Here is a 10,427-nt window from a genome sequence, read left to right on the forward strand (position 1 = left end):
ACACACACACACAACCACACACACACACACACACACACACACACACAGACACAGAGCAGAAACACACACACACACACACACACACACACAGAGCAGACACACATACACACACACACACAGCAGCAGCCTCAGACACAGCAGCGGAAGCCAGGATTGAACCCGGGTCTCCGGAGCCACAGGGTAGCAGCTCTAACCGCTGTCGATCCAGCCGGCAGAGGGTTAAAAACTGAGGCTGCTCGAAAACAACAACATGAGGAATTTGTGGCCGCTGCCAGCTCCCACGGACTGAACCCTGACCCCAACCTCCCCTCTGAATCATACGGATCGCATGGGACCGGAACACTGCTGCCCGGTGGGCGGGCTTCAAAGGGCAGTGGAGGCAGGGGGGGGAGCTGGGAGACTCAGGCAGGACAGCAACATTCCCAGGGGAGGGGTGGGGAGGGGAATAATCAACTGCCGTGTGAGCGGGAGCGTGACCTCTCCAACACGGCCACGACAAGGCGGGGTGGAACCGCAGGATGAAGCTGCTCTCAGTCCTGGCAACATCAAGGGTTTGTAGGCATCAGGGTCTCTGATCCCCGGAAACCCACACCCGCTCCCACTCCATGGGCAGGAGCAGGACGAGGATTACAGATCTATCCTGGCCTCGGCTGGGGTTGGGGCGTCTCCCCCGATACAGGAGGGGGTTAGAGGGAGCTCCCCAGGTACAGGAGGGTGAGAGGAGGGGGTTAGAGGGAGCTCCCCAGGTACAGGAGGGTGAGGGGAGGGGGTTAGAGGGAGCTCCCCAGACACCCCCTTCCCCCCACCAATGCTGTGACTCTGACTTCTTACAGGGCGTCACAGAACGGACAGTGTTTCCCCTGGACTGGGGTGTCCAGGAACTGGAGCGGGGAAGGTGGTGGGGTCATCGTCTCAGAATAAGGGGTCGGCCCGGTCTGGAAGGGGGGGAAACCTGCCCCTCCCCCCCACCCCCCCAGGGGGAATGGGAATCTCTGGAATTCTCTGCCCCTCAAGAGGGCTTCCTCGCTCCTCGATTTCTCCTTGGTTGTCAACCAACCCTTTCATCCCAGGAATGGACCCAATGAACCTTCTCCACACCATCTCCCCAGATGGCAGTGCTGGGGGTGGAGGGAGGGGGGTAGTCGCCCAGGACATTCGAGGCACGGGTTCGGGGTACACGGAGGGAGAAGAGTGCAGGAAAGCTCTTGGAAGATCAGCCCCCAGTCCGTCTCCCTCCACGCAGATACCGCCGTGACCCGCTCACGTATACCCACCCCCCCCCCAGCGTGCCATGTGGGCTGCCCTTGCCCCCTCCCCTCTCGAACGGAGGGACCGGGAGGTGCAGGGAGTCACAAGGCCGACCTGTGGGTCTCCGGGGTCGCAGCGGGCTGTCCCAGCAGGTGGACGGACTGAATCCTCCGGGGGACAGCGCCCAAGGGAGATTCTGGTGGGCGACGGGGTGTGTGCACTGCTTGGGTTGAATGCACGGGCACAGCCTCGGAATGAAGGGACGTCCCTTTAGAACGGAGACAAGGAGGAATTTCTTTGGCCAGAGGGCGGTGAATCTGTGGGATTCGTTGCCACATAGGGCTGTGGAGGAGAAGTCACTGGGGGTATTTAAGGCAGGGAGGGTGGAAAACGGGGTCCTGGTGGATTTAATGGGAGGGTGGGAAACGGGGTCCTGGTGGGTTTAATGGGAGGGTGGGAAACAGGGTCCCGGTGGGTTTAACGGGAGGGTGGGAAACGGGGTCCCGGTGGGTTTAATGGGTGGGAAACGGGGTCCCGGTGGGTGTAACGGGAGGGTGGGAAACGGGGTCCCGGTGGGTCCCTCTTTCCCAGAAACATCCCAATAAACGTCTTCCACACCCTCTCTGATGCCTTTACACCTTTCGCCCCGAACTGGGTGACACAGTGTCCAACGACGGTTCATCGTGACACCGGTAGGCCCGAGGCAGGTCACGCCCCCTCGTACCAATGGGCCGAAGGTTACGACAGGGCAGACTTCACCTGTGATCCTCCAAGCCGCTGTTGGTGACCATCTCCCTCTTGAGCTTCACCAGGATAGCAGCCCCTTCCTGCTGAAGTCCGGTTAGCCGAGTATCCTGCAGCACGTGTCTCATTAACAACTGATCCTCCTCGATGAGTATGGCAACTTCCTGTCAGGCAGGGAGTAGGCGAAGAGGCACGCAGTCAGATATAAATGTTTAGCCATCCCTGTCAACACCACTCCCTTAATAATAACAAACCGTTAGATCAGATTGTTCCAACAGGCACTGGGCTCTCTCTCTCATAACACAGACTAAACACAGTAAAACTCCGATAATCCGACTCCCCTGAGACTTTCTTGGTGCCTGAATGGCTGATTTTCCAGACTGTTGGATGTTATTCCACTGACAGCTTGACTCACTTTTAATTTGCTTGTTTTTAGATGTAGTATGATATGTTTTCTGATGGGTTTGGAGGGACGGTGGGAAACGGCGTCCCGGTGGGTGTAATGGAAGGGTGGGAAGTGGGGTCCAGTGGGTTTAACGGGAGGGTGGGAAATGGGGTCTCGGTGGGTTCAAAGGGAGGGTGGGAAATGGGGCCCCGGAGAGTTTAACGGGAGTGTGGGGAAATGGGGTCCCGGTGGGTTTAACGGGAGGGTGGGAAACGGGATCCCGGTGGGTTTAATGGGAGGGTGGGAAACGGGGTCCTGGTGGGTTCGAGGAGGGTGGAAAATGGGGTCCCAGTGGGTTCGAAGGGAGTGTGGGAAATGGGGCCCCAGAAAGTTTAACGGGAGTGTGGGGAAATGGGGTCCAGGTGGGTTTAACGGGAGGGTGGGGAATGGGGTCCAGGTGGGTTTAACGGGATGGTGGGGAACGGGGTCCTGGCAGGTTTAACGGGAGGGTGGGGAACGGGGTCCCGGCGGGTTTAACGGGAGGGTGGGAAACGGGGTCCCGGTGGGTTTAACGGGAGGGTGGGAAACGGGGTCCCAGTGGGTTCAAGAGGAGGGTGGAAAATGGGGCTCCAGAAAGTTTAACGGGAGTGTGGGGAAATGGGGTCCAGGTGGGTTTAACGGGAGGGTGGGAAACGGGGTCCCGGTGGGTTTAACAGCAGTATGGGAAATGGGGTCCCAGTGGGTTTAACGGGAGGGTGGGGACGGGGTCCCAGTGGGTTTAACGGGAGGGTGGGGATGGGGTCCCGGCGGGTTTAACGGGAGTGTGTATGCTTCCGCTACCACACACGGAGTGGCGGAGGTGGGTGGGGCAGCCCCTCGAACGTTGAAAGGGTCATCACCCCAGGGAGCCACATGAGTGACAATGATGCTGTGTTTATTTGTGCTTTAAAACTTTACACGGCTGAATGCAAGGACCATGAATGGAAATGTTTCTTGCGACATTTCTTCCTTTGCATATTTTTTTTGTTATAAACAAGATCTAATGTTGAAATTAAAAAACGAGGGCCCAAGCTCTCGGCTGTCACTCATCTCCTGTTAGCCATGGTCAACACGAGTCTCTGGTCAATTCCGCCCCCCCCAACTCCCTGTTACAACACGGAACTCGGAGCATGCATCGTGGGTGGGACAGGCCATGGTTGGGACGGGGAGCCGGTCAGTGGCGAGGTCCGGGTACCTGCTTGGTCTTGGGGAGACGCTTCGCCTCCAGTTGCAGTCTGGTGCTGCGGAGGAACTGGATGGAGGTGTCACAGGCTCGGACCAGCGACTCCAGGCTCTGGAAGAGGAACGATATTCCGTGAGTGTGGGAGAGCTGGGCCGGGAACCCCGGGTGCTTTGCCCTCCCCCCACCCCCACCGGTGCACCCTCCCCTCCCGATCTCTCCTCGGGTCTTCTCATCATTTCCCGCCGTCTTCTCCTCGTACTCTCCTCGTACCCTCGCGCTCCCTTCCACCCCGTCCCACCCTCAGCCATCCCCCACCACCCCCCTCTGCCCGTCACCCCATGTCCGTCCCCCAGACCCATCCACAGCCCCACTCCCCTGCCCCAGCTGCCCTCCCACTCCCTCCCTCGGGACCTCCATCCAGATACCAACCCCATATCCAGCTTGCCCTTCGTCTCCCCTGCCCCCAACCTTCCAAATGCTCTGGCCCCACCCTGACCCCACTAACCCCCTCCACCTCTGTCTGCACAGCCCCAGCTCTCCCCTCCCCCCTGCTCTCCCCTTCCCCTGATCTCCCCTACCCCTCCCCTCCCCCTGATCTCCCCCTCCCCTCCCCCTGATCTCCCCCTCCCCTTCCCCCGATCTCCCCCTCCCCCTGATCTCCCCCTCCCCTCTCCCCTCCCCCCGATCTCCCCCTCCCCCTGATCTCCCCCTCCCCTCCCCCTGATCTCCCCCTCCCCTCTCCCCTCCCCCCGATCTCCCCCTCCCCCTGATCTCCCCCTCCCCTCTCCCCTCCCCCTGATGTCCCCCTCCCCTTCCCCCGATCTCCCCCTCCCCCTGATCTCCCCTGATCTCCCCCTCCCCTCTCCCCTCCCCCTGATCTCCCCCTCCCCCTGATCTCCCCCTCCCCTCTCCCCTCCCCTGATCTACCCCTCCCCTCCCCCTGATCTCCCCCTCCCCCTGATCTCCCCCTGATCTCCCCCTCCCCTCTCCCCTCCCCCTGATCTCCCCCTCCCCCTGATCTCCCCCTCCCCTCTCCCCTCCCCTGATCTCCCCCTCCCCTTCCCCTGATCTCCCCTCCCCTCCCCTCCCTGATCTCCCCCTCCCCTCCCCTCCCCTGATCTCCCCCTCCCCTTCCCCTGATCTCCCCTCCCCTCCCCTCCCTGATCTCCCCCTCCCCTCTCCCCTCCCCCTGATCTCCCCTACCCCTCCCCTCCCCCTGATCTCCCCCCTCCCCCTGATCTCCCCCTCCCCTCCCCTCTCCCCTCCCCCTGATCTCCCCCTCCCCTCTCCCCTCCCCCTGATCTCCCCCTCCCCCTGATCTCCCCCTCCCCTCCCCCTGATCTCCCCCTCCCCCTGATCTCCCCCTCCCCCTGATCTCCCCCTCCCCTCTCCCCTCCCCCTGATCTCCCCCTCCCCCTGATCTCCCCCTGATCTCCCCCTCCCCTCTCCCCTCCCCCTGATCTCCCCCTCCCCTCTCCCCTCCCCCTGATCTCCCCCTCCCCCTGATCTCCCCCTCCCCTCCCCCTGATCTCCCCCTCCCCCTGATCTCCCCCTCCCCCTGATCTCCCCCTCCCCTCTCCCCTCCCCCTGATCTCCCCCTCCCCTCTCCCCTCCTCCCTGATCTCCCCTTCCGCTCCCCCCGATCTCCCCCTCCCCCTGATCTCCCCTTCCCCCCGCTCTCCCCTTGTCCTTGCTCCCCCCTGATCTCCCCCTCCCCTCTCCCCTCCCCCTGCTCCCCCCTTGTCCCTGCTTTACCCTTCCCCTCTCCTCTGTTCTCTCTTTGCCCCGTTCTCTCCTTCCCCTCTCTCCTCCCCGTTCCCCTCCCCTCTTCCTATTTTGCTGCCTTTCCCCCCACAGACAGTCTCTCCCCACCCCCCATCAACTCCCCCTGCTCTCAGGGCAATCTATACCTCACACACCATCCCCTCTTGGGCAGGAGGATCCCCGGGAGAAGCATCGGGATCAGGGCACTGCCTTCCCCCCACCCTCCACCCCCAGCACAGGAAAGAGGGGGGGTGGGTGGGTGGGAGACCCCTCTCCGTCTCCCAGCCCCCCCACCCTATCCAGGGCCACTGGGGGCCAACTCTGCGCAGGGTGAGCTCGGGAACCAGTACCATACCCTGCCACCCCTTCCCCACCACCCACCCCCAACCCTACACCTCCTCCCAGGACCCCATTCGGCCCCCTAACACCCACCCCCACCCCCACCGGCAAGGTACCCACCAGCCGAAACCGCGTCCACTTCTGGTGGCTGTACCGGAAACTTCCGCCGAAGGGTCCTGTCAGCTGAGCAGGCTCCACCTGCTCGTGCAGGGCTTGGACCGAGGGCACAACCTCCACCTGCAAGGATCGTTTGGGGGGGTGGGGGGTTGAGGGGCATGTTGGGGGGAGAAATAAAAAGAGGTCAGCATGCGTACAGCGATCCTAGTTAACACACGGGGGTGGGGGGGAGGGAACGGTGTTTCCCCTTGACTGGGGTGTCCCGGACCACGGGAGGGAGTGGGGGGGGGTCACCGCCTGAGGGAATCACTGAAAGTCGCCTCACAGGTGGATAGGGTAGTTAAGAGAGCTTATGGGACATTAGCTTTCATAAGTCGTAGGATCAAGTTTAAGAGCCGCGAGGTAACGATGCAGCTCTACAAAGCTCTGGTTAGACCACACTTGGAGTACTGTGTCCAGTTCTGGTCGCCTCATTATAGGAAGGATGTGGAAGCGTTGGAAAGGGTGCAGAGGAGATTTACCAGGATGCTGCCTGGTTTGGAGAGTGTGCATTATGAGGAGAGACTAAGGGAGCTAGAGCTTTACTCTTTGGAGAGAAGGAGGATGAGGGGAGACACAATAGAGGTGTACAAAATTTTAAGAGGAATAGATAGAGTGGACAGCCAGCGCCTCTGTCCCAGGGCACCAATGCTCAATACAAGAGGGCACGGCTTTATAATGGGTGGGAAGTCCAAGGGAGATATCAGAGGGAGGTTTTTCACCCAGAGAGTGGTTGGGGCATGGAATGCGCTGCCTGGGGGGGTGGTGGAGGCAGGTACATTGGTCAAATTCAAGAGATTGCTAGATAAGCATATGGAGGAATTTAAAATGGGGGGATATGTGGGAGGAAGGGGTTAGATAGTCTTAGGCGAGGTTTAGAGGTCGGCACAACATTGTGGGCCGAAGGGCCTGTATTGTGCTGTACTGTTCTATGTTCTATGATCTCAGAATAAGCGGTCGGCCGTTCAGGATGGAGATATTGCTATGTTCTATACGTGACACTCCTCCCTCTGATCCCAGAAAACCATCCCCTGGCCGGGGGAGGGTGGGGAAGGAATTCACTCTGTCCCAGTGCTGCCGGGCAAGGAGAGGCGGGGAGGAGAGCAGGTATCGCACACTCCCTGCCCGTCAGCGCCACAACCAAGGTCTCTCCACCCGCTCCAATTCCTCTGCATCCTCCTCACAACAGGACGGCCGGAGCTGTACCCAGGGCTCTGAGTGCCGTCTAACCGCGGTTCGAAACAACGTCCCGGCTTTCCGTGAATTAAAACGTGCCGGGAACACTCTGTGGGGAGGGGAACAAGAGCCCGGAGTTTCAGGTTGAAGCTCTTTCGTCAGAACTGGGAGGGACTGCGAGTGAAAATGGTGCTGGAAAAGTGCAAGGAAGAAACTCTCGGCAGGTTGGGCAGCGTCTGTGGAGAGAGAAATGCAGAGTTCACGCTTCAGGTCGAAGTCCCTCAGATGTGGCCCCTAAGCAATCCATTTTGTTTAAATGGAAGGATCCAATACCTCCTACTACTTTACAATGGTCTTCTCAAACTATATCAAGTTTAAACTTGGAAAAACTTAGAAGAGGCACTGTTGATCCTTCGTTTAAATTTGAGGAAATTTGGAGTCCATTTATTCAATATTTCCATACAATATAGATCCCTTTCCAATAACCTTTGAATTTAGAGGACTTTTCTAGTTCAAAACTTTTCTAGTTTGTTTTGATTTATTACATGTTTTGGGGGTTCTCTTTTTTTATTACACAATAAATCTTTTTCTTTCCCTTTTTGATTTTGTCTGTATTATATTCGCTTACTAAGAGACCGTGGGGTCTAGATTATATTTTTTATCCTTTATGATTATATATGTCATGATTGCCCTCCCGATCTCTTTGTATCACATGTATAATCATTGATGTTATCTATATTAATCTGTATTAATTTGAAAATTAATAGAAAGATTGAAAAAGAAAGATGTGGCCCCTGGTCTGCTGTTTTTCCCGCATTCTCCACTTTTGTATTATGGGAACGACATCATTGAGCTGGAGACAGTGCGGGAAAGGTTCATGGGGACGTCGCCGGGACCGGGGGGCTTGAGTTATAAGGAGAGGCCGGACAGGGCTGGGACTGTTTTCCCTGGAGCGAAGGAGGCTGAGGGGTGAGCTGACAGAGGTTTATGAAATCAAGAGAGGCGTGGATAAGGCGGACGGTCGCCGTCTGTTTCCCCCCCACCGCGTAGGGGGAGTCTAAAACTAGAGGGCACGGGTTTAAGGTGAGAGGGGGAAGGTTTAAAGGGACAACTTTTCCCACACACAGAGGGTGGTGGGTGTGTGGAACCAGCTGTGGTGGAGGTAGGGGACAGGTACAAGACACCGGGACAGGTACGTGGACAGGAAAAGGTGTGGGGGGGATACGGGCCAAATGCGGGCAAATGGGACCGGCTCAGGTGGGTCGGCACGGACGATTTGGGCTGAAGGGCCTGTCTCCGTGCCGTGTGACTCCGTGATTCGATGAGGGAGAAAGTTTTCAGTTGCAGTGAGGTGGCGAAGGGAGGGATAGGACGAAGGGAATATCTCCAATAGGATGGGGCCGGGGTTTGCCGTGGTGATAAGCTGCTGATGAGGCTGCAAGGTTAACAAGGGCAGCCAGAGGGAGAGCTGAAGATGAGAAAGGCAGATCAGAGCCGTGGGGGGGGGGGGGGGGGCGGAAAGTCCAGCGGGTCAGGCAGCGCCTGCGGAGAGCAGGAAACCGAACCAACATCGCGGCGGATGGCCGGCCACAGCCCGGGGTTACAGAGACAACCCGAAACGGTCAGGTCCGTCAGGTGTCGGGTCCGGGAGACTCCAGGGGTGCCGAGAGGGAAGAGGAGGTGCTGCTCCATCGAGCTCACGTCGGGGACTCGGTACGACAGGGTCGGAGGCCGTGCACAGGAAGGTCGGGGGCGGGGGGTAGGGGAGTGGGGTAGTGAATTAAAGGAGCAGGCTCAGCCCTCAGAAGAGCAGTCCATGAGATACAGGAGCAGAATTGGGCCATTCGGCCCATCAAATCTGCTCCGCCATTCGATCATGGCTGAATTTTTTTTTCTCAACCCCTTAACCCTTCACCCCCTCACCAATCTAGAACCCGTCAATCTCTGCCTTAAATACCCCCAGTGACTTGGGCCTCCACAGCCCTCTGATTTTGGTGATGAACACACAAAGGTTTATTGACTAAAAGCACTACAAAATAACATCCAGTGTCAAAACTACAGCAACTGACACAAGAAAGCAAAAAACTATGCAGACAGATTTGACCTACACAAGTACAGCAGACAACGCTAACTAAACGGCCGCCAAACGCACTGCTTCAGATGAGAATCTCATCCACACCATCCACGACACAGGCAACCCCCTGAGGGGCCCACCGATCGCGGAACTCCCCCCCCCCGGGCGCCCACGGATACCGTGTGTTCCTTCTCCAAGGGCGCCCGTGCAGGGACATGAGTCCGTAAGAGGGGCAGGCAGGTGGACTGGCCGGAACCCTTGGCTACCCGCCACCCAGACCCGCGGATGGCCGGCTTGGCCAGGCCCAGGAGAAGACCCACCGGCACATCCCTTCAACGACCGCCCCCCCCCCCCACCCCCACCGCACCGGGTGACCGTAGATCAGCAGCTGCTGAAGTGCAGCCAGAGCTCAAGCAGCAGCCCCTTCGGGTGGGCGAAGAGGGGGCTGCGGCCTCTCGCAACTCTGCGTACACGTGGTACGCCGTCTCCTCCTGGCCACAGAAGTGACAAGCGGCCTGGGGTGTCGGTGAACTGGCTCAGGAAACGGTTGCACAGCACCGCCCGGTGCACCCACAGCCGTCTGTGGCAACGAATTCCACAGATTCACCGCCCTCCGGCTGAAGAAATTCCTCCTCATCTCCGTCCTAAAGGGACGCCGCTTCATTCTGACACTGTGCCCTCAGATCCCGGACTCTCCCACTGATGGGAACATCCTCTCCATGTCTGCTCTATCTTGGCCTTTCAGTGTCCGGAAGGTTTCAGTGAGACCCCCCCCACCACCTCATCCTTCTGAACTCAATTGAGTTCAGGCCCAGAGACGTCAAACACTCACAGGGTTGTACAGCTTGGAAACAGGCCCTTCGGCCCAACTCGTCCATGCCGACCAAGGTGCCCACCTGAGCCGGTCCCACTCGCTCGCGTTTGGCCCGTGTCCCTCCGCACCTTTCCTGTCCGCATACCTGTCCTGGTGTCTTGTACCTGTCCCCGCCTCTACCACAACTCGTTCCACACACCCACTGCCCTCTGTGTGGGGAAAAGTTGCCCCTTTAAACCTTCCCCCCTCTCACCTTAAACCTGTGCCCTCTAGTTTTAGACTCCCCTGCCCTGGGGGGAAACAGACGGCGACCGTCCGCCTTATCGATGCCCCTCGTGGTTTTATAAACCTCCCTCAGCTCACCCCTCAGCCTCCTTCGCTCCGGGGAAAACAGTCCCAGCCCTCTCCGGCCTCTCATAACTCAAGCCCTCCAGTCCTGGCAACATCCCCGTGAATCTTTTCCGCACCCTCTCCAGCTCGGTGACATCCTTTCTACAGCTGATGA

General features: G+C 58.8%; 1 protein-coding gene across 1 annotated transcript in view; it reads right to left on the bottom strand.

Moving 5' to 3' along the window:
- Window positions 1-8,726, bottom strand: part of LOC127567109 (pleckstrin homology domain-containing family G member 4B-like) — a 53,477-nt gene extending 44,751 nt beyond the window's left edge. Inside the window, exons 1-4 of the mRNA XM_052009787.1 lie at window positions 8,604-8,726; window positions 5,823-6,023; window positions 3,612-3,710; window positions 2,008-2,156 (exon numbers count right to left, since the gene is read on the bottom strand). Of these exons, the coding sequence (XP_051865747.1) occupies window positions 2,008-2,156; window positions 3,612-3,710; window positions 5,823-6,023; window positions 8,604-8,726 (572 nt within the window). The remainder of the gene's footprint in view (window positions 1-2,007; window positions 2,157-3,611; window positions 3,711-5,822; window positions 6,024-8,603) is intronic.
- Between the last annotated feature and the right edge of the window lie 1,701 nt (window positions 8,727-10,427).

Source organism: Pristis pectinata, unplaced genomic scaffold (assembly GCF_009764475.1).
Source record: "Pristis pectinata isolate sPriPec2 unplaced genomic scaffold, sPriPec2.1.pri scaffold_113_arrow_ctg1, whole genome shotgun sequence".
Taxonomy (NCBI): domain Eukaryota; kingdom Metazoa; phylum Chordata; class Chondrichthyes; order Rhinopristiformes; family Pristidae; genus Pristis; species Pristis pectinata.